The sequence below is a fragment of the Mustela erminea genome, chromosome 1 (genome assembly GCF_009829155.1).
Source record: "Mustela erminea isolate mMusErm1 chromosome 1, mMusErm1.Pri, whole genome shotgun sequence".
In the NCBI taxonomy this organism is placed as follows: domain Eukaryota; kingdom Metazoa; phylum Chordata; class Mammalia; order Carnivora; family Mustelidae; genus Mustela; species Mustela erminea.
In genome coordinates this window covers 7,965,313-7,988,450 of record NC_045614.1, presented here as the reverse complement: position 1 = coordinate 7,988,450, position 23,138 = coordinate 7,965,313, and the positions used below count along the sequence as shown (strand labels likewise).

Below are 23,138 nucleotides of genomic sequence, written 5' to 3'. Positions count from 1 at the left end.
TATAGGGGCTTCTAAAAGCAAGACAGGATCATTGATTCCACAGGGGTCAGTGAGGCACGATAAACTATCATGGAGATCAGGATGGGGTCATGTGAGGACAGTGCCCATGTGGACAGGACAAGAATGGCAGAGATCAGTATGAAGACCACAGGGGTCAGCAGAGGGGCTTGTAAAAAGCAAGGAAGGGGTTCTAGAGGCAAGACCTGGCCATCACAGGGTTAAAGGAGGAGTACGGGGCAGGAAACGAAGTCAAAGGGAGAAAGGCAGGTGGTCAGGATTCAGGGTGGGCTGGGGGCTGCCAAGTTGGATCTCTTCCCCTCCCTGCTTCCCACATCTAGCACCAGCCATACAGCAGGCACCAAATGTTTGCTGAATGGTCCCCAAGTGGGGAATAAGAGGTTGCAGATGGTCTGTGGGCTGCTGGGGAAAGAGGCGACCCCCACCTCAGGGTTGCAGGTTTTCCCGGCAAACTGGCAGGTGCCGTCATCAAAGATCTTATAGACAGCTTCATTGGAAGTGGACAGGAAGCTGGAGGTTCATTAAGGAACCTGAGGTTTGGGATTAGGGACCCCGGCGGCTTGTCAGAAAGGATCCATTCCCCCCACCAGGTTTGGGTTCTGGCCCTGCCCCCCACCACCCTGAGCTGCAGGTTACATCTAGCCCAATTGGGCTCTTAGCCACCCCCCGGGGTCAGGGATCCGGGTCTCAGGATGGATACACAGCAGTGCTAGCCCAGTAGGCGATGCAAAGGCACAGCAGGAGGAAGGTGACCAGTGGGTACAGCAAGGAGCACATCACGTAGCCCACAGCCCTGGGGAGGAGATGAGACACAGGCATGAGGACCTGAGCAGCCCCAGGACCAGCCAGCCCAGCCCCGGGGGAAACCCTGCCACCCACCTGCTGGCTTCCTTGATGAGCGCGATGGCGATGAGGATTCTTTTCCGCAGAAAGATGAGCAGCAAGATGATAACGACCTCAAGGATGCTCAGAATGACCACTGCGGGAGGCAGAGGGGGGCCAAGTCTGCCAGCTGCCTGTCCCCGCTCCCTCCCAGGCCTCTCCGGGGCAGGGTTGGGGGGGCTGGGACTCACTGAAGGCCATCCATGTCTGCCGCAAGTGCAGATACACGCGGAGGTCTGTCTGGAAGCCAAGGTCCACCAGGGAGATGTCGGAGCCGGACTCGCCCCGCAGTCTCATGTACTCCATGTAGCAGTGAAATATCCCTGCACAAGGGACCGACCTTAGCCCACTGGATGCTCACCCCACACTGCAAAGCAGGCGGGAGCACCCCCATTTAGCAGAAGCAAGAACCAAAGCTGCTACTGCCTCTGAACATTTGCAAGGATTCATTATTTGTGAGAAGGAGAGAGCGAGCAAGCCAGGGGGAGGGGGAGAGAGCGAAGGAGAGAGAGAATCCCAAGCAGGCTCCCCGCTGAGCATGGAGCCCAATTCGGGGCTCGATCCCAGGACCCCGAGATCATGACCTGAGTCAAAATCAAGAGGCAGATGCTCAAGTAAATGAGCCACCCAGGCGCCCCGCCTCTGAGCCTTTGTACTTGCTGTTCCCGCTGCTTAGTACTGGATTTCTCACACCCTCCTGTCTCTACTCAAATGTCACATTCTTCTTTCTTCTTTTTAAAAATTTCATTTATTTATTTGTCAGAGAGCGAGCAAGCGCACAGCAGTGGGAGCGGCAGGCAGAGGGAGGGAGAGAAGGAGGCTTCCCACTGAACAAGGAACCGAATGTGGGGCTCGATCCCAGGACCCCAGGATCATGACCAGAGCTGCAGGGACATGCTTAAAGGACTGAGCCACCCAGGCACCCCTCAAAGGTCACCTTCTAATGAGACCTATTCAAACAGCTTCTCCCATTTCAAACCACACTCCTTTATACTCAGCCTCTTAGCCTCTTCTCTCTGCTTGGACCTTCTAGAGGGTTTTCTGGTTTAGTTATTAATTTATTTTAAGATTTTACTTTTAGGTAATCTGTACACTCAACGTGGGGCTCCAACTCATGACTCTGAGATCAAGAGTTGCAGACTCCCCTGAGCTGGCCAGCCACCCCCTGGTTTATTACTTCTTTCTTCTTCTTTTTTAAGATTTTACTTACTTACTTACTTGCTTGTTTATTTGTCAGAGAGGAGGAGAGAGCACACAAGCAGGCAGAGAGGCAGAGAGAGAAGCAGGCTTCCTGCGGAGCAATGAGCCTGAGGCGGGACTTGATCCCAGGACCCTGGGATCATGACCCGAGGCGAAGGCAGCAGTCCAACCCAGTGAGCCACTCAGGCGTCATCATTTTTTTTTTTAAGATTTATTTTATTTTATTTATTTGAGAGAGAGAGAGCATGAGAGGGGAGAGGTCAGAGGAAGCAGACCCCCTCCCGAGCAGGAAGTCCTATGTGTGACCCGATCCTGGGACTTCAGGATCCTAACCTGAGCCGAAGGTAGTCGCTTGACCAACTGAGCCACCCAGGAGCCCTGGTTTATTATTTCTTGTCCATCTTGCCCACACTCCCAGGACCCAGAAAACGGCCTGGGACACAGGCACTCGATCCAGGCTTGAGCACACAGGCGTACATGAGTGCGTGGCTAGGGGCCAGGATGCCCTGGGGCCTGAGATCTTCCTTGCCACCCAGTTACGGTTCATGAGTGGGGACTGAGGATGTGGGTATTAACATTCAGTGCAGTGGCATTAAGGATTTTCAATATTCCCTTTAGCTCTTTGTAGAGTGAATCTGTAAAATGCAGATTAGGTAAAAACAAAAACAACCAGGGACGCCTGGCTGGCTCAGTTAGTAGAGTATGTGACTCCTGATCTGAGGGTCGTGAGTTCGAGCCCCACGCTGGGTGGAGAGAACTTCAAAATAAAATCTGGGGCACCGGGGTGGCTTAGTGGGTTAAAGCCTCTGCCTTCGGCTCAAGTCATGATCCCAAGGTCCTGGGATCAAGCCCTGCATTGGGCTCTCTGCTTGGCAGGGAGCCTGCCTCCCATCCCGCACCTCTGCCTACTTATGATCACCGTCAAATAAATATCTTTAAAAATAAATAAATAAAAGTAAAAATAAAATCTTAGGGGCGCCTGGGTGGTTCAGTCTGTTAAGCATCTGCCTTCAGCTCAGGTCCCTGGGGTCCTGGATCTCCCTCTACCTCTCCCTCCGTCTGCACCTCCCACTCCAGCTCATGCTCTCTCTTTATCTCTCACTCACTCTCTCTCTCTCAAATAAATAAAACCTTACAAAAGAAAAGAAAATCTTAAAAAACAAACAAAAACCATTTGCCTAAAAATGCTTGTGCCCAGCGAGAACCCACCATTAGCATGAATATTTTAGTATCGGTGTCCTCACATTGGGCTGCCTCAGAGACATCCTTCCCCTGGAACGTTTATCTGAACAATCAGAACATGAAGCCCTGGGTTTTGTGCCCTGCCCCTGGGTTCCACAGACCTGAGATCTACAGGGCCTTCCTCCACATCTCACCTGTATGCTTTTTCTCATTAAGCCGCCTAACTAGTAAATACTCATTATCCCCAATTTATAGAGGAAGAAATTGAGGCACGGGGAGGTTGAGTCATTTGCCCAAGGTCACAGAGGAAGGATTGGGCAGAGTTAGCATTTAAACTACCTCCCCGGCCCCGCCCCCCCCAGCACCCATCCCCCAAGTCTGGTACCAGGCACACATCTTTAACCACTGTGCTAAGTGATGTGCTCGTGGATGCAGACAAAATGCAGCTCCGGCTCCCACCTGGAACTCTATGATCTAACTCCTACCCTGTCGATACCCACGGAAGTTATTTCCAAGTGCCTACTCCCACAAACAACGCTGAGATGAACATCGTCACAAATATGCCAAATGAAAGATGGCTTAGGGTGGCTCAGTGGGTTAAGCCTCTGCCTTCGGCTCAGGTCATGATCTCAGGGTCCTGGGATCGAGCCCCGCATCAGGCTCTCTGCTCAGCAGGGAGCCTGCTTCCTCCTCTCTCTGCCTGCCTCTCTGCCTGCTTATGATCTCTGTCTAATAAATAAATAAATAAATCTTAAAAAAAAAAAAAAAAGAAAGAAAGATGGCTTAGGACAAGCTTCTCGAAGGCCAGGGTCAGGTCAGAGGGCAGAGGCATCTTGCAGAGCGCAGGGCTGTGAGGGGAGGGTGCAGGCAGGGGGAGACGCACCGTAGCCCAGCACCAGAATCACCATGATGATCATCACCCAGACCATAACCCCGGCCAGGAAGCGCAGCAGGACGATGAACAGAAGACTCATCAGCATGGCGATGACCAGGCCGCTGGGAAGACAATGGGGGGGGGCGGGGGCATGAGCAGCCGGCATCCTCTCACGGGCCCCAGATGCCACAGACCCGGAGGGGGGGGTGCTTTCCCTCCCCACTTACATGACTATCCAGTACCAGGAGACCGTGTAATCTTCAAATATCCGCATGGCCAGCTGCCGCGCCTCGAGGACCCCGTTGGCCTTCCTGGGGACAGGCAGACAAGGCTCGTGCCAGGGCCCCTCCCTGATTGGGTCAGCCCCGGGGGACGCCCCGGCCCACCCGGGAGAGCAGGACCCCGAGGTGGTGGGCTGCGGTACGGTCCTCACTTGGCACCCTCCACCAGCTCTGTGACATTCTTTCGAGAGCCATGCCCGTCTTCGTAGGTCGTCTCATTGCCCACCATGAGGACCCCCTTGTGGGCGTGGATGGCTGGGAAGCATCGCCGGGCCACTGCGTGCAGCAAGGAATGGGACCAGTCAGGCTGAGCCCCTGAAACCTCCCCCCATCCCTGCTGACCACCCCCTCCTCCCCCCAAGTTTGCAGAACCCCAGACTCACAGGGTTTGCTGGGGATGAGCACGGCGGGGCAGTCGCCATCCCGAAGCACCTCAGCCACCCCCTAGCAAGAAAGGGAGAGGGGTTCACACCCCAGGCCAGCACCCTCCACCTCGCCCCCTCCCTAGGCTCGCTTCACACCTTGTTGCTCTGGAAGCCAGGCACACAGAACTGCTTGTAGTACTCAAAGTCCTGGGATGTGTGAGCGTTCAGGTAGGTGAGGTAACGGTCGGGGCATTTCTCCACGCAGATCTTGGGGGGGACAGGAGGCAGGGGTTGGGTGGGATCAAGACAGACACCCCATCTCCACGCAGGACAGAGGCCCTGCTTCCCATTCACCGGGGGAAAAGAAAGCTGCTTCTCCCAGAGAGAAGTCCCAGTGGGGAGAAAGGACCCAGGGATGGAAAGCAGGGGCAGCAAAGAAGATGCGGGTGCCGCCAAATTACCTGGGGGGTGGGACACTGGAATTCCAGCAGGACCAAGGGGCTGGCACACTTCACAATGTTGAAATAGAACAGGAAGGGTTTGTTCCTGGGGTTGGGGAAGGGAGATGAAAACTCAGGATTTCTCAACCTCCCTACATATAATATCTAATGCAAGCAACCCGAAGCTCTGCGGGCTGGCTTATGGAACCATCCCAACAGGCTCACGAGGGTGGGACTGTGATGATCCCCACCTCAGAGACCAGGAAAATGAGGCCCAGAGAGGTTGAGACACTCATTCTAGCTCACACAGCCAGGGAGTGGCACAGCCTGGACTGAACTGGCTTTTAGCTCACCGGCTTAGCTCACCCCACCTGACGTCAGATCCAGAACGGTCACCTCTCTCTCCCTCCCCTACATCATGAGCTCCCAGAGGACAAGATTCTTAATATCTCATTTAGTGCAGTGTCCTCGAGGCCTAGAACAGCAGCTGGGGATGGTAGGAGCTTTTTAAGTACTTGCTGACTGGACTAACAGAGGGATGGAGGTGGGGGAAGCCTAGAACCTTCTCCCCAGTGCTCATGAAGCCATCCTGCTCACACCTCTCCAGTCCCACCTCCCACCAAGGAGACAGACTCACGCATTTTTTGTGCCCTTCTGCCCGCAGAACTCTCCTCGGCTGTCAGTGGGGTAGATCACCTTCCGAGGGTCCCCATGGGTCCAGGCTGTGGAGGGATCCGGGGACACTGAGGCACTGCCATTCCTCAGCACCATGTCTGCCCTAGAGGCTGTGGCTTGTCCTCCCACCTTGGAACCCCAATCCTGTGCACGGCTCTACTCACCTATGATGCCTACCGCCACGTAGCCCACAATGGCCAGGAGAAGGAACACACAGCAAATGATGTCCGTGCAGCCCCTAGGGAATGGAGAACAGCATGAGGATGGCAGACTTGGGGCCCGGGGGTCATGGACCCCATCCTGCCCGGCACATATATATGCCCACGTCTATGTATTATTTGGACGCCTGTTCCTTAGTGCTATGCTGTACCGAAGAACCCGTACATTTTACTTCTTAATTTTTGAAAGCAAGCTCTATGCCCAACACCAGGCTCGAACTCACAACCCTGAGATCAGGAGCCCTGGTGTGCTCTACAGACCGAGCCAGCCAGGGGCTCCTTACATTTTGATACCTAATGCTACACTGTTCTTGAAGCAGCTGGCCACAATGTTCAGTTCTCTTTTGAATGCCCACCCCCCCCCACCTTTAATAGCAACAGGGATTAATGTTTTTTTAAAGTTTAAACTATTTTATTTTCATTTATTGGTAAGAGCTTATTTATTTATTTGAGAGAGAGAGTACAAGCTGGGGAAGAGGCAGAGGGAGAGAGAGAAGCAGACTTTGCTCCGGTCATGATCCCAGGGTCCTGGGACTGAGCCCCAAGTCGGGCTCTCTGCTCAGTCGGGAGTCTGCTTCTCCCTCTGCCTCTGTCTACTGCTCTGCCTACTTGTGCTCTGTCAAATAAATAAATAAATAAATAAAATCTTTTTAAAAAATTTGTATTTTGAAGGGCGCCTGGGTGACTCATTGAGTTAAACCTCAGCTTTCTGCTCAGGTCATGATCTCAGGGTCGTGGGATCAAGCCCTGCATCGGGCTCTCTATTCAGCAGGGATCCTGCTTCCCCCTCTCTCTCTGCCTGCCTCTCTGTCTACTTGTGATTTCTCTCTCTGCCAAATAAATAAGTATTTTTTAAAAAATTCATATTTTGAGGCACCTCAGTGGCTCAGTCAGTTAAGTATCACACTCTTGGTTTCAGCTCAGGTCATAGTCATGGGATTGAGCCCCAGGCTGGCTCCCGGCTCAGCGCAGAGTCGGCGTGGGATAATCTCTCTCTCTCCCCCCCTCTGCCCCTCCCCCCACTCACATGCACCTGTGTGCATGCTTACCAGCATGTACTCTCTGCTCTCTCTCAAACAAAGAGTTCTCTAAATTTTTCGTATTTCCAAATTCCCTCCAAAATATACTGAGCCACTTAGATTCAGAGCAGCATATATGCCAATTTTTTTAACCTTTGCGGGTCTGTGATGGGGCCATTCTATTCCGCATTGTTTCAAATCCCATTCCTTGAGGTTTGGTGAATTTGCGCACTTCCCCATTAACTTCACTGTCTACAGTATTTCTTGTTCTAGAAATTCTCTCTTACAGTCTTTTGCCTGAGTTTAATAATTCATTTGTCAAGACTCTTTGGGGGCGCCTGGAGGTTGGAGAGCAGCTCAGTTGGGCTAAGTGTCTGCCTTTGCTGTAAGTCATGATCTCAGGATCCTGGGCTCGGTCTCCAAGTCAAGGCCCTTGCTTGGTGGGGAGCCTGCTTCTCCCTCTCCCCTCCTGCTCTCTCACAGTCTCTATCTCAAATAAGTAAATAAATAAAAATCTCAAAAAAATTTAAAGACAGACTCTGCATATGAAAGAAATTAGCTCTTTAACTGTCAAGTCACAAATACTGATCACCAGTCTGCTGGAGAGGAAAGAGAGAGACTAGGGGGTAAAGAAACAGGGGTGAAGGCAGTGCTAGCAGAGAACCCTCCCCTCCCAGGAACCCAGAGCCCTTACCTGTGGTAAATGGGTCCTTTGAACGTAGGGTCATACTTCTGTGGTGTTCCTGAAAGTCAGCAAGACGGAGCGGGGTGACCGAGAAGGGACTGCGAGACCACCCTTCCCAGAAGCTCCCAGGGGTGTCTCGCACCCTGGGGGAGAGTGAAATCCAGAGACCCAGCGGCATTTCCCGCCTCACCGCCCCTCCAGCCCCCAGGGCAGGCAGGCCAAGGCAGGGGGAGCCATCGTGGCTGTCGGAAAACAGCCCCGAGTTATCAGCTGACACTGGGGAGGGGGCAGGACTGGGGACTGAGAGCCGGGGAGGGAGGCGAGGGTCCAAGGTGGGACCTGGAGAAGGTTCCCGCAGGGGTACAGGGCGGGGACCTCCGGAGACCGGGCCCTTCCGTGGAGGGGGTCTGGAGAGAGCGCTGAGAGGCAGCTCCCGGAGAGGGCGAGGGGCGAGCCGCAGGGACGGGCAATTCTGCTCCCCGCTCTTGCTCGCGGCCGGGTCGTCCCGCTGCCCCCTCCGAGAGGCCGGGCCCGGGTGCGGGAGCGGGGCGCTGCCTACCGTGCTTCCCGTAGTAATGCTGCCGCTCGCCCCCCATCCCCGCGGGCGTCCAGCCACCGCGGCCGCCCGACTGCTCCGAGCCCCCCTCGGCGCTGGGTCTGTAGGCGCGGGTGTCCCGTGGGAGGGACGGACCGACCGGCGGCGGCTCCTCCCAGCCCGGAGCCAGGCGGGGCGGCCCAAACCGGTCTGACCGGCCCTAGCTGAGCGGCAGCCTCGGGACGGACTGGCCGATGGAGGGGAGGGAAGGGGGAGGCCGGGCGGGGCGGCAGCTGCTCCCGCCACTCACCGGCCACCCAATTTAGCCCTCTCCGCCCCCCCCCACCTCCCAACTGCCCAGCCCCCACCGGGGAACTCTGGTCTCACCCCGAAGCCCGGGCGCTCCCCTACGTCCCAACCAGGGGACGCCGCCTGCGCCCCCTCTCAACCCAGGAAGGGCGCCTCTTGCTGCCCCATTCTCCAGATATGGAAACTGAGGCACGCGGGGAGGTAACTCTAGATATAGGCGCCGCAAAACAGGCAGATGGCTGAACCCAAACTCCCAAATATAGAGTATTGGCGCTGCAAACTCTCAAGCCGGTGGACCCGTTTTATTTCGGTCTGCATTTTAAAAAAAAAAAAATGAAATGCCAAATGAAACATCGGGAGAATCCATATAAACACCCACATCGCGGGCCGCCTGGGTGGCTCAGTTGGTGAAGGGGTCTGCCTTCAGCTCGGGTCATTATCCTGGAGTCCTGGGATCAAGTCCCACATCAGGCTCCCTGTGCCTCTCTCTCATCTCTCATGAATAAATAAAATCTTAAAAAAGGAATAAAAAAAAAAAACCCACGACAAACCATAAAAGACTCAATCTCAAAAAACAGACTGAGGGTTGCTGGGGGGAGGGGGACAGCAGAGGGGTGTGGGGATATGGACATTGGGGAGGGTATGTGCTATGGTGAGCGCTGTGAAATGTGTAAACCTGGCGATTCACAGACCTGTACCCCTGGGGATAAAAATACGTATGTTTATTTAAAAATGTAAAAATTAAATTAAAAAAATCTTAAAAAAAAAAAAAAACAACACCTACATTGCTAGTCTTTTGAAGACTGGCAAAATGAGACTGGCCACCCAGATGCCCCTTCCCCGCCTGGCACTTTGCGGCCCCCAAGACTAGACACCTGAGCTCCCCATCCCTTCGCATAGCCTGATTATGAATCCTGAAGCCACTGTTTTGTAGAGCAAGTATTTATGGAGCACATACTAGGTGCTGGCCCAGGGCTGGGCACTAAGCATGGTGGCAGCCGAGAGACCCAATTTTGTGGGTCTGTTCTTGTAGAGCTGACATCCTGACCAAACGGCCCTAGATTCCAACATTTCCTTCTGCCCCTATCCAAGCCAGAGGACAATTCAGCCGGTGTCCTGCCTACCCTGAGCCCCCTCAAAAGTAGCAAACCAAGACTGGTCACAGACCCATCACAGGATATCAGGAGGTATACAGCTGGCACAGAAATTTATAGTTGGCGCAGATACACCCTAGTCAGGGTCAGGATGTTTAACTGCTGTGGGTTGTATAGGTACGAGGAGACCGCCAGTATGCGGCACAGCTGGTGTGGTGGCATACAGCCAACAAAGAGGTAGACAGTTGCCATGGGGGTGTTTAGTCAATGTGGGGTACACAGCAGGGGTGGGGGTATACATCTGGTGCAAGGTATAGAGTTGGTAAAGAAGTTTGTATAGCCAGTGTGAGGGTATACAGTCAGCATAGGGGCACACAGCTGGCTATACCCCCCTTACTGTATTCTTACGCACCAACCATCCACTCCCCAAGCCAACTAACTGTATGCTCCCTCAATCACGGGGCTGTTGTCACTGCACCCCCAACAGCTTTGGAGGTCAGCGATATACTTCATAGTGTGGTCGATGACCGTTGGTGCCATAGCACAGTCACCAACAGGGTTCAAAAGTGTGGTCACATACAGTTGGTGCTCAGTAACTGCGCTACCTCAAAGTCAAGCATCCCCTGGTGGGGCTCTCTGGTCACTAACTCAGCTTGTCCCTAGAGCGATGCGCCTCCCCCCCACCCCAAGGGCCTCCAGCTATGGAAGCCCCGCCTGACCCCTGGCCCACAGTCTTTAGCAAACAGGGGAGGTTCAAGGTGCCAAGCCACGCCCTCGGGTGACCAGGCCTCCCAAAGAAACCCTGTGGTTCCTGTGGTCTCTGCCAACCCCAAGGCTGGCTGGTTCTACCTACCCAGTCCAAGCAGTGGACCACAAAAATAAATAAATAAATAAAACAAGCTAGGCACAGGCTACAGCTTCTTTCCAGCTACATTAGGTCCCTTGGGGACACTCTTGCTGACTCAGGACTCCAGCCACCAGCTCCACCCTGATGATCCATCAACGTTGGTCCCCAGGGCTGTGCACCCCTGTAACGCCTGTCTCCCGGAGGTCTCACATTCACCATAGCCACAGGCAAGCCCCTGGTGGTCCCCGCCCTGCCCCGGCTCAGAAAAGGCAGCTTCGGGGCACCTGGGTGGCTCAGTGGGTTAAGCCGCTGCCTTCGGCTCAGGTCATGATCTCAGGGTCCTGGAATGGAGTCCCGCATCGGGCTCTCTGCTCAGCGGGGAGCCTGCTTCCTCCTCTCTCTCTGCCTGCCTCTCTGCCTACTTGTGATCTCTCTCTGTCAAATAAATAAATAAAATCTTTAAAAAAAAAAAAAAAGAAAAAAAAAAGAAAAGGCAGCTTCGTCTCCCCAAGTGCTCAGACCAGAGACCTGGGGTCCCTCAGCTCTGCCTTCAGAATTTATCAAGAACCCAAGCCCTTGTCACACTGCTGTGGTTTCCTGCCAGGGCCAGTGCAGGCAGCTCCCTCCACCCTGCTCTCTTGGCTCCCACCCTCCCTCTCCCCTCACTGTCTGTTCCCTCCACAGCAGCCAGAGAAGGCTGTTAACACTTCTGCCCAGAACCTTCCATGGCTTTCACCCCCTCTTCACCATGCCCCATAAGGCCCCATATGCTCTGCTGGGTCCCCTGCCTCTCTCCCCTTCACTCGTTTGCTTCAGCTTCACTGGCCTCATTTTTTTTTTTTTTTTTTTTTTTTAATTTTCACTGGCCTTATTAACCAAACCACAAACTCACCAGGTAAGGTCTTACCTCAGGACCTTTGCACAGGCTGTTCCCTCTACCTAGAAAACTCTTCCCAGAGATGTCCATGTGGCTCCAGTTAATTCAGGCCTCTGTTCAATTATCCCCTCCTCAGAGAGGCTTTTTCTGACCATCCTATCCAAAACAGCATCCCTTTCCCCCGCCACCTCATCACCCCATTTACATATGGCTTATTTATTGTCTGCCCCCTGGCCTATTCCCGGCACAAGGACAGGGATTTATGTCTGTTCTGTTAACAACTGTTCCCAGGGCCCAAAATTCCACCTGGTACTCAGTGTTTGTTGAGTGAATAACCACAGTACACAAACCATTTATAGACAGCTAAGACTGGCGGCGCCTGGGTGGCTCGGTCGGTTAAGTGTCCAACACTTGATTTCAGCTCAGGCCATGATCTCAGAGTCCTGCGGGACTCTGCACAGCTTGGAATCTGCTTGGGATTCTCTCTCTCCCTCTGCTCCCCCTCCCTCCCTAGCCTGTGTCCCAGCTTGAGTGTGTATGTACACGCCCTCCTTCACATAAATAAATAGTATCTTTTTAAAATTTTTATTTATTTATTTGACAAAGAGAGATCACAAGTAGGCAGGGAGGCAGGCAGAGAGAGAGGGGGTAGCAGGCTCCCGGCCAAGCAGAGAGCCTGATGTGGGACTCGATCCCAGGACCCTGAGATCATGACCTGAGCGGAAGGCAGAGGCTTAACCCACTGAGCCACCCAGGTGCCCCAATAAATAGTATCTTAAAAAAAAAGAAAGAAAGAAAGCTAGCTAAGGCTGAGAGTAAAAACACTGCTTAGAGGTTTCCAGGTGCATGCATTTAAGAAACTAATCTGTGAATTTTATATATAAAGTATTTAATACATGATAAATGTGGAATTTTCAGTGGGCAGGGAAAGGATAAATCAATTCGTCATAAGCCTTGATTGCAATAGGAAGGAAAAAAGCTAACCTCACCCCCAACACATACCAAATAAATTCCACATGCATTAATCACGCAAAATAGATAAAAACTCGGAACTATTACGAGTATGAAGGGAAAACACAGGAACGTATTTCCACCATCCGATAGGGGAGACCGGTAAGGGTGGAGAAGAGATAAGGGATACAGGAGGCGTCCTGTATCTCTTGAAAGGCAGCCAGACTGGCAGAGGGGAAGAAACCATAAACAGCTGGGGCGCCTGGGGGGCTCTCAGCTGATTGAGCGTCTGCCTTCTGCTCAGGTCATGATCCCAGGGTCCCAGGATCGAGCCCCCTGTCGGGCTCTGTGTTCAGCTGGGAGTCTGCTTCTCCCTCTCCCTCTGCTCCTCCCCTCACTCATGCTCGAGCTCTCTCTCACGGTCTCTGGTCTCTCTCTCTCACTCTCGGATCAATAAAATCGTAAAGAAAAAAAAAAGTGGCTGGTGCTGGCTGAGGAGTGCCTATCAGACTCTAGCTCTGTCCTCATTATACTGGACCTCCTACCATCAACCCATTTTACAGTGGAGGAAACCAAGGCTCAGCAAGGGGAAGTGGCTTGCCCAGCTACCTAGCAACAAGTGGAGGGTCCCTACTCTAGGTTTGATGGGTGAGTGGGAGTCACTGAGAGTCTTTGAGCAGGAGCATGACCTGGCCAGGCTGGGGAGGGCAAGACACAGAGAGAGGTTTCAGCTCTGAGAGAAGTTGGTGGCTGTGGATGGGACAATGGGGCCATGATCTTGCTGCTTGAAACTGAGTTGTCTCTCTGTGAGATGGAACTAAAGATACAGGGGAACACCTGCCACAGGCTTGGCGTTGGTATTGGCATCTCTCAAGAAATACCAGAGGGAACAGTGGTTAAAGCCATCTGATGGGTTCCAGGAGCTCTCATTAATGTTAGCAAGGATGGGGGGCAGGAGGGGGGCAGGTTGAATACTCCTGGATTCTGATCATTGAGTCTGATCCAAACCTGCAGGATGAGAACTTGCTGAGTCTTGGCAACAACACTGCAAACTAGTAACAGGAGAGATGCCCTGATTCCTCGGTTTCACCGTCCCTTACCATGTGCCGGGCACTTTTCCAACATGTCACAGCAACTTTGCTAGATGAATTCTGTCCTTACCTCCATTGGAGGGATGCAGACATGGGGGACCCCCAGCGAATTGTGTACCCGTGGTAAGCCACAGAGTAGGGCTACCCACCCAGCTTGTGCTTTAGCTTTGGATGAGATGCCCAGGGCTGCTGTAACAAATGACCACCCAGGGGCACCTGGGTGGCTTGGTAGGTTAAGCCTCTGCCTTTGGTTCGGGTCATGATCTCAGGGTCCTGGGATCCGGCCTCGCATCAGGCTCTCTGCTGGGCGGGGAGCCTGCTTGCCCCCACTCTCTGCCTGCCTCTCTGCCTACTTGTGATCTCTCTGTCAAATAAATTAAAAAAATATTTTTTAAAAAAAGAAACCACAGGGACCCCTGCGTGGCTCAGTTGGTTGGACGACTGCCTTTGGCTCAGTTCATGATCCTGGAGTCCCAGGATCGAGTCCCGCATCGGGCTCCCAGCTCCACGGGGAGTCTGCTTCTCTCTCTGACCTTCTCCTGGCTCATGCTCTCTCTCACTGTCTCTCTCAAACAAATAAATAAAATCTTTAAAAAAATATTTTAAAAGATGCCTTAAATTAAAAAATGGCTTAGGTCATGATCCCAGGGTCCTGGGATCAAGCCCCGCATCAGGCTCTCTGCTCGGTGGGAAGCCTGCTCCCTCCTCTCTCGGCCTGCCTCTCTGCCTACTTGTGATCTCTCTCTGTCAAATAAATAAACAAAATATTTAAAAAAAAAAAAAAGATCCTACATTTAATCTCATCTGCAAATTCCCTTTTGTCCTGTAAGGTGACACAGTCACAGGCTCCAGAAGTTAGATCGTGGACATCTTTGGGGTGCGGGGACTATTACTCCGCCCATCACACAGCATAACCAGGGGTTGACAAACTGTCATGGGACGGTGGTGGGCAGGAATCCACCCACGGTCTGTCTCCAGATGACCCAGAACTAAGAATGGTCTTTACATTTTTGAAGGGATGAAAACCATCAAAAGAGGAAGGCTATTTTGTTACGTGCAAATTATATGGAATTCAAATGTCGGCAGCTGTAAGTTAATTTTTCTTGGTACCCGCCCATGCTGGTTCCTTCTCATGTTGTTTGTGGTTGTTTTCAGGCTTCAGCAGTAGAGCTGGGTAGTAGGGACAGATCGTACGTGGCCTGCAGAGCTGAAAATGTTTACTCTCTGGCCCTTGGCAGAAACAGTTTGCCACCCCCTGGTCTCAAGGCCCTGAACCGAGTGTTGAGCCCGATTCTGTGCCAGTGGATTTCACATGCTTTCTTTGTTTTGTGTGTGTGTGTGTTTTAAGATTTTATTTATTTGAAAGAGAGACAGAGATAGCACAAGCAGGGACAGACAGCAGAGGGAGAAGGACAAGCAGACTCCCTGCTGAGCGGGGAGCCCAGATTGGGGCTCGATCCCAGGACCCTGAGACCATGACCTGAGCTGAAGTCAGATGCTGAACCCACTGAGCCACCCGGGTGCCCCGGCATGCTCTCTCTGTAACAACCAGGAGTGGTTCTCATTGCCCCCAGGAGGGCTAGGGCGATGCACACGCCCTTTCCCTCTCCCGGCTGCCATCTTCCCATCTGGAGAGTGGAATTAATACTGACATTTTGCTTCGTGGGTGTTGTCAGAATTCACTGCTCAAAAAGCACTTAGCACAGGTCTGAGGCTCAATGAACACTAACAAGGGGCATGGTCCCATTTGACAGAGAGGGCAAAATGAGGCCACAGGTTCAGACCACATAGCCAGTGAGGGAGCTGTGTGAATTGAACCAAGGCCCTTCTGCATCCAACCCAGGCCTTTTCCTCAGCAGATACGGAGGGAGGCAGAACTGAAGATGGAACAGCGAGGGGAGAAGGTACGGGAAAGCTGGGCCAATACGCTAGACTGGGTGGGGGAGGCAACCCTTGGGTCCTGGCCTCGCTGGGCACAAAGGCCGTCCCAGCCGGTGCAGTGGCTGTAGAAGATAAGGAAACCGATCCAGGCTGCTCGGTCGTAATGCCAGGGCCAGGGCGTCAAGTACCACCCAGCCCCCACAGCCTCCAGATTCCGGCCAAGTCTCCACGGCCTACAGCAGCCCAGGGCCTCACCCACGCAGCCAGGCCGGCTTACCCCTCACTTCCCAGAAATCTGTGCCTGGGGAACGGGATCCCAGCCACCCACATGAGTCCCTTTGATAAGAGTCTAGGGATAGCGTCCCGGTAGGAAAGCCAAGAGTGACATTCCTGGTCACAACGCTAAGAGTAAAAGACAGAGCCCCTACTATGTGCTGGGCCTGCATTGGGCACCAAAGCAGACATTTATTTCTAGAAGCTCCTGTCATCCTCACAAGGCTCTGAGCGTAGAGGGCCCAATACAGAAACCAAGGCACAGGGATGCTTCATGACTTGCCCCAAATCATACAGCCAGGAGGAGCTGGGATTTGAACTCTGCTCTTGACAACCATGCCCTTGAACTCTATGCTCCGTGGTGTACCCCCACACCCTGGACTTTTACCAGGGACCAAGCTCTTGGCTAAGTGTTACCTGCAACGGTTCACTGAACTCTGGAGGCGGCCTCAAGAGGGAGCCAATACTGTTGTTAACCCCATTTTATGGATGGAGAAACTGAGACTCGGTAGATGAAAGGTTCAGGGACACAAAGGGTACAGGTGGTACAGGGCAAGGAAGAAGACAGAGGAGTAGAGGCGATGCTGGGTTCTAGAACCTGGCTGAGAGTCAGAACTCCGTGGTAAGCTTTTCTGTAGACGCTTGTTTGCTTAGCACCTTGGTACCTAATGACCCGTGTACCGGGATAAGTGTGATCAACTTGGTCCTGGTCTCCTGACTTCTGCCACTGCACCTTATAGAGGCCAGAGGGCACCTGTGAGCACCTGAGTCAGGCCAGCTCCCTCCTCTGCGCAGAACTCTCAATGGCTCCCATCGCTCTCAGTACAGAAGCCCAAGTCCACAGGCCATGCCCTCTGCCTGAAACATTCTACACAGCTCCCTCCCTCCCGCTTCTGGTCACCTTCCGGTGGTCTTAAAATTTTCAACTCTGCCTCCAGGCCCTACAGATGACTCCTACCCCTCTTTCCTGCATTATGTTTCTCCTGAGCCCTTTTCTGCCATTCTAAGACCATCCCTCCTGTATCTTAATGCTAATACCTTGTCTGCTTCCCTCTCCAGAACGCCAGCTCCACGACAGCAACACCTGCTCTGTCTCCAGGCTCTAGAACACAACCTGGCTCACGATGCCCGCACATGTTCGTAACCGTTTGAAGGGGGTTACGAACAAACTCGCTTCTGTTAAGTAAATCCTATGCTTATGGGGTAAAAAACTTCAACCAGAACAAACCTAAAGACTAAGGAAAATCACTCTCCCTCTCGCCCTTGGCCCAGAGCCCAACTTCCTCTACCTGGTTTCCCTTTCCTCCTTCCAGACAGAGTCTAAGTACACACGCATAAGCAAATTTGTAGCTCTTTACCGCTCTCCCAACACACACCCTGTTCTGTTACACACCCTGTTCCTAATTTTGTTCTACCACAGCTAACATAATTGCTCCTTGTTTCCCATCAGCGAGGTTGCTTAGACCTACTTCAACTTTTTTACAAGGCAACATAGTATCCCTCTCTGGGAACAGTACCATTTGTCATTAAACCAGCCTGAGGAACATTTAAAAAACACACAGAAATTAACAGGCTAAGCTCCTGCAAGGGGCTTCGTGGTCGCGTCCCCTCTGGGATGAGGACAGCTGGCCGAGAGGATGCAGAGGGCTCTTTTACTTGGAAGGCTAAAATATTCCGGGTGGTTGAGAGCTTGTTTTTATTTTATTTATTTATTTGACAGACAGAGATCACAAGTAGGCAGAGAGGCAGGCAGGGAGAGAGAGGAGGAAGCAGGCTCTCCACGGAGCACAGAGCCCCATGTGGGGCTCGATCCCAGGACCCTGGGATCATGACCTGAGCCGAAAGCAGAGGCTTTAAGCCTCTGAGCCACCCGGGTGCCCCGAGGGATTATTTTTAATTTTCACCACTCCTCTGCCCCTATAGAGAGAATATATTAATTTTATTACATAAGAGATTAAAATCTTATGTAAAAACAAGTCTCCCGGGGCGCCTGTCTGCCTTCACCTCGGGTCATGATCTCAGGGTCCTGGGATAGTCCCCGGGTTGGTCTCCCTCCTCAGCAGGGTGTCTGCTTCTCTCTCTCCCTCTGCTTGTGCTCACTTGCGCTGTCTCTCTCTCTCTGTCAAATAAATAAAATCTTTATTTTTTTTAAAAGATTTTATTTATTTATTTGACAGAGATCACAAGTAGGCAGAGAGGCAGGCAGAGAGAGAGGAGGAGGCAGGCTCCCAGCTGAGCAGAGAGCCTGATGCGGGGCTCGATCCCAGGCCCCTGAGATCATGACCCCAGACGAAGACAGAGGCTTAACCCACTGAGCCACCCAGGCGCCCCTAAATAAAATCTTAAAAAAAATTTTTTTTTAATTAATAAAAACAAGTCTCGCTCTGGAGATTGACTGGGGAGTAGCATAAGAGAACTTTCTGGGGGTAATGGGAAGGTCCTTACTTAAGCTCTGCAGATTTTCTTCTGGTAAAGGCCACATATTTAAGATTTTAAGCTTTGTGGTTCACATGTCATTTTGGTCACATATTCCTTTTATTTTTTTTTTTTTAACAACAATTTATAAACAATGGAGTCATTCTTAGTCTATTGGCTTAACAAAAACAGGCCTCAGGACAACAATGCAAATAAAGTTAACACTTTTTTTTTTTTAAGTAGGCTCCACCCAGCATGGAGCCCAACACAGGGCTTGAACTCAGGTGACCCTGAGATCATGACGGAAGCTGAAATCACTTAACCGACTGAGCCACCCAGGCGCCCCTATACTTAACACTATTGAAATGTACAACTTCAAAAATGATTAAGATGTTGGGGCGCCTGGGTGGCTCATTGGGTTAAAGCCTCTGCCTTCAGCTCAGGTCATGATCCCACAGTCCTGGGATAGAGCCCCACATCGGGCTCTCTGCTCAGCAGGGAGCCTGCTTCCTCCTTTCTCTGCCTGCCTCTCTGCCTACTTGTGATCTCTGTCTGTCAAATAAATAAATAAATAATCTTTTTAAAAAGATGATTAAGATGCTACATTTTCTAAAAGATTTTATTTATTTATTTGAGAGAGAGAGTGAGAGCGAGCCTGAGAGGGGAGGTCAGAGGGAGAAGCAGACTCCCCATGGAGCTGGATCCTGATACTCTGGGATCATGACCTGAGCCAAAGGCGATTGCTTAACTAACTGAGCCACCCAGGCACCCTAAGCTGCTACATTTTATGTGATGTTTCTTACCACAAAAAAATTAAAACTAAAATAATAATACTGGGCGCCTGGGTGGCTCAGTGGGGTAAGCCACTGCCTTCGGCTCAGGTCATGATCTCAGGGTCCTGGGATGGAGTCCCGCATCTGGCTCTCTGCTCAGCAGGGAGCCTGCTTCCTCCTCTCTCTCTCTGCCTGCCTCTCTGCCTACTTGTGATCTCTCTCTGTCAAATAAATAAATAAAATCTTAAAAAAAAATAATAATAATACTGATTGTCCCCTCCCTGGACATGAGGGGCTTTTGGGGTGCTCGTAATATTTTTGTTCCCCCTGATGTGGGTGCTGATTTCATGGATGTGTTCACCTTGTGAAAACTTCTGGAGCCTCATACAGTTAGTATCTGTTTCCTTTTACGTATGAATTGTCTGCTTCAATAAAAAGCTTAAAATATTCCCCTTGACTGGTTAACTATAAGATCGGTTCAATATAAGATGGTTTATCCGTGGGCTCAAGGGGTTAAGCCTCTGCCTCCGGCTCAGGTCATGATCTCAGGGTCCTGGGATCGAGCCCCGCATCGGGCTCTCTGCCAGTGGGGAGCCTGCTTCCCCCTCTCTCTCTGCCTGTCTCTCTGCCTCCTTGTGATCTCTCTCTGTGTCCAGTAAATAAATAAAATCTTAAAAAAAAAAAAGACAGTTCATCCACAAATGCACTATTTTTATGCAACTGTCAGAAAACACCAAAGAAGCTTTCCAGGCAGACATGAGACATGTCTCCAAGACATATTAAACAAAGAAAGCAACAAAAAATGAAAAAAAAATCAACAAAGAAAGCAACATGTAAAACAAACATCTTTTCATGTGTAAGTGTCTGTTGAGTACCTACTAGGTCCCAGGCACTGCGGACATACCTTCAGACACACAGACACACAATCCTGCCTCGTGGAATTAACACACTAGAGATTTGCTGGTATTTTTGTAAAAGGAAAAAAAAAAAAAACCCAGCCATTAGATAAAGAATATGTATGTAATTGCACGTGAAGTTAAGACTAGTCTTGCACGCCTAGACTCCATTTGGAAGAAAGCACAAGATGCTGGAACAGTGATGTGTGCCAAGAAGAAGGGTGTGTCAGGCTGGGAGAGGAAGCAGGAGGGAGACTTTTCATGATAAAGCTACGCGGTCTTTGTATCCTTTGTATTTTGAAGCATGTGAATCCTTTTGAAGTATCCAACTTTTGGAGCGGGGAACACCCATAAAACAAAAATAACAACAAAAACCCAACTTTCAATGAATAAGTAAATATCCCCTCCCAACATTTTTTTTTTTTAACCAGATGCCAGATTCCCACAGCCTAAGTTGGATTCTCTAGAAAATGGGGCCAGGGAATCTGCTTTTTAAACAAGCACTGTTGGGGCACCTGGGTGGCTCAGTGGGTTAAGCCTCTGCCTTCGGCTCAGGTCATGATCTCAGGGTCGAGCCCTGCATCGGGATCTATGCTTAGCGGGGGGCCTGCTTCCTCCTCTCTCTCTGCCTGTCTCTCTGCCTACTTGTGATCTCTGTCTGTCAAATAAATAAATAAAATCTTTAAAAAAATAAAAAATAAATAAACAAGTCCTGTTACTTTGGTCTCACCTCCCACCCACCCACCCCCAAAGCCCAGAGAGAGTCTGTTGTTTTGGGTTCTAGAATCTTTTTCCATGATCATGCCCAGAGTGGGTGGGAAGGATGGCAGTAGCCATTGCTGCCATCCATCAGGGCCAGGAGCCATTTCTCTAGATACGGTGTCTGCTGAGGAGGGAGCTTCCTGCCCTGCCCAGGCCAGCCAAGTCTATTTTTAGAGAGGGCTGCTTTTCCATCAGCTCAAGGAAAATCCATGTCCCCAGAGGCCTCCTGAGCAGGTAGATCCCACCAGCCACTGCAGAAAATGCTGCCCACCAGTGAGTGTGGTCTGCCCAGCCCTGCAGACGAGGATCCAATGCATCCGAGAGGTCTCCAACACACCCATGGCCACACAATCGTAAATGTCAGAAGTAGGATTTGAACCTGGGTGTCACCACCCCTGAATTCACGGTAACATGATGGACCGGAAGGCATTGGGATACAAGGGATATGTGAGCACTGGGATTTCTCAGCAACTCTTGCAACATTATTCCCAAAGGAAAGCTCTTCATTTTCAGGCAGGGACTTCTTGTGGCGCCTGGGGGCCCCACGGTTTTGGTTGATAAGAACGGACAATTTACAAAACAAGTGAGACCTGCCCCTCCCCGCCCCCCACTTCAAGGAGTCAAGCCAGGTGGCTCCTCTAGAAGCTCAGATGATGGCCTGGCTTTAAGACCAGCTGAAGTCTCCACCTCAGGCATCCTTGTGCCCTCGAGCAAAACAATTATGTGGTTTGTTTGCTGTTCCTTCTGCCTAGAACACACTTCTCCCAAATCTTCCAGCGGCCCTTGGCTCCAACACCAGCCCTTGGTCACCTAAAATAATCCCAGAGGATTCTCCCACACACATGCTGTCCTGTTTTCTGCTCTACAACACTTACAACAACCTAAAATCATGTATTTATTCGAGGGTTTTTCTGCTTTGTTCACTGTCTAGACCCTGCCTGCACCACACTCAGTAAATGCTTGTTGATGGAATGGGCTTCTGGCATCCAACACAACCTCTGTTGGGCACAGAGGTCCCCTGTCTGGAGTGTGGGTCTGGCCGGGCCTAGGAGGTTTTGCTCAGGTCCATCCATGGCTGGCTGGCTCCCTTTGGCCAAATTCAAGGCTTGGTGAATTACATCCCTGTCCACTCTGCCATCCCTGGCCCCCCAGCCCTGCCTTATAGAGACCCAAGATCCCTCAGCTGCTGCCCACAGGATTCAGGCCCTGGCCAGGGCTCTGAGTTGAGATTCCCAGACCAGAGACAGCCAGCCACACCCAAGGGATGCCCAGCACTCCCCGACCACAGGGTCTGAGGCTTGAACCAAAACCAAGAGCAAGAGGCCCCTGGAGGTTGGGCCAGCAGCTTCAGGCAGGGAGGGAAGTGGCTGGGTGATGGCCAGGTCCCTGTGTTTCCCTCTAGGCTGGGCTGGGCAGGGAGGGTCCCAGTCTCCCCCACCCGTCTCTCTCTCTCTGCCCTGCTGAGGCCACTGTCCCTGATGGCAGCAGCCAGGACGAGGCCCATCTCTTGTCAGCTTTGTTTTTCTTGATTATTTTTGAGCAGTTTCCTGCCCCCTCCCCAAAGCTTTCTGTCTCACAGTTTCCAGGAAGTTCTTGTCACACAAGGAGGGGCAGCGGCGCCCCTTTGCCCCAGGGGAGTGCTACGTGGGACCTGTGCCCAGCTCAGCCCTGGGACCCAAAATGGAGAAGAGAAAGGAGAAACTGAGGATGGCACTCCCCTCCGTGGGAACCCGGGGAAGGAAGGCACTGTAGGGCGTGGGTAGGGAGGAGTCTCATCTTGGCCCCAACTCCTGGGCCGGGAGCCGAAGGCCGAGGTTCGCGGGAGGGGAGTCCGCGTTGCAGGGACCTCGCGAAACGGTAGCAGACACCCCCAGTCCCTTGCATGCGGCCGGGAAAGTTTCTCAATGGTTTCCTGCCTCTTTACTGCCCCCTCGGTGAGGGCGCCCTTCTTTCCGTCCTTCCAGGCCGCTTGCAAGAACCGACTGGCTTCCACCCCCGCAGCATTGGGTCTGCCCAGGCGTGCCTCAGTTTCCCCATCTCGCCAGAAGCCCGGGACGGCTACTTCTCGGGAGATGCGAGCAGGAGAAAGAAGTGGACCAAGGCAAACAGAAGAGGGGGATTTGGGGAAGTCGGGGCCCTATGCCTTTTCCGAGCCCCGGTCTCCAAGCCTCCCCTCCCCCGCCTGGCATCTGAGCCGCCAGATAACGGGACCTCCCCGGGCGGAGCATGCGCCGTGCGTCCCGGCCCATCAGCCGGAGGGGGTGCGGGGGCTCCCGGGAGAGCGGACGCAGGGAGACCCGGCGGAGCAGGGGGGCGTGGGCTCGGCGCAGAGCGGAATGCTGGGCCGGGAAGCAGGAGAGGGCCCCCAGCTGCAGCGCGAGTGTTTATAATCCCGGAGGTACCCCTCCCCCAAGGTCCCCCAACTCAGCAGAGGCGACCCCGGGCCCGAGGCAGCTCCTACCGTAGGCTCCGTCCTTCCGCTCGTCCTCCATGGCCGCGTCGGGCGGGGAGGGGAGTCCGAGCCGGAGCGACCCCAGCCCGCGCGGGCGGGAGGCTCCGCGGGCTGCAGCGCCCCGCCCCGGGCCCGGCCCCGCC

At 52.5% G+C, this 23,138-nt stretch overlaps 1 protein-coding gene across 3 annotated transcripts in view; it reads right to left on the bottom strand.

Annotated features, from left to right (window-relative positions):
* SLC44A2 (solute carrier family 44 member 2) overlaps positions 1–23,138 on the bottom strand; it is a 27,933-nt gene extending 4,795 nt beyond the window's left edge. The window contains exons 1-14 of one of the 3 annotated variants that reach the window (XM_032311175.1): positions 23,005–23,138; positions 7,849–7,897; positions 6,082–6,155; positions 5,880–5,964; positions 5,264–5,348; positions 4,959–5,069; positions 4,821–4,881; positions 4,590–4,713; positions 4,384–4,467; positions 4,166–4,278; positions 1,092–1,223; positions 898–997; positions 719–811; positions 444–528 (exon numbers count right to left, since the gene is read on the bottom strand). In XM_032311175.1, the coding sequence (XP_032167066.1) occupies positions 444–528; positions 719–811; positions 898–997; positions 1,092–1,223; positions 4,166–4,278; positions 4,384–4,467; positions 4,590–4,713; positions 4,821–4,881; positions 4,959–5,069; positions 5,264–5,348; positions 5,880–5,964; positions 6,082–6,155; positions 7,849–7,897; positions 23,005–23,035 (1,227 nt within the window). In that variant the 5' untranslated portion in view covers positions 23,036–23,138. Of the gene's footprint in view, positions 1–443; positions 529–718; positions 812–897; positions 998–1,091; positions 1,224–4,165; positions 4,279–4,383; positions 4,468–4,589; positions 4,714–4,820; positions 4,882–4,958; positions 5,070–5,263; positions 5,349–5,879; positions 5,965–6,081; positions 6,156–7,848; positions 7,898–8,398; positions 8,629–23,004 lie in introns of those variants that run through there. The other 2 variants (XM_032311164.1, XM_032311180.1) reach the window with 2 other exon arrangements.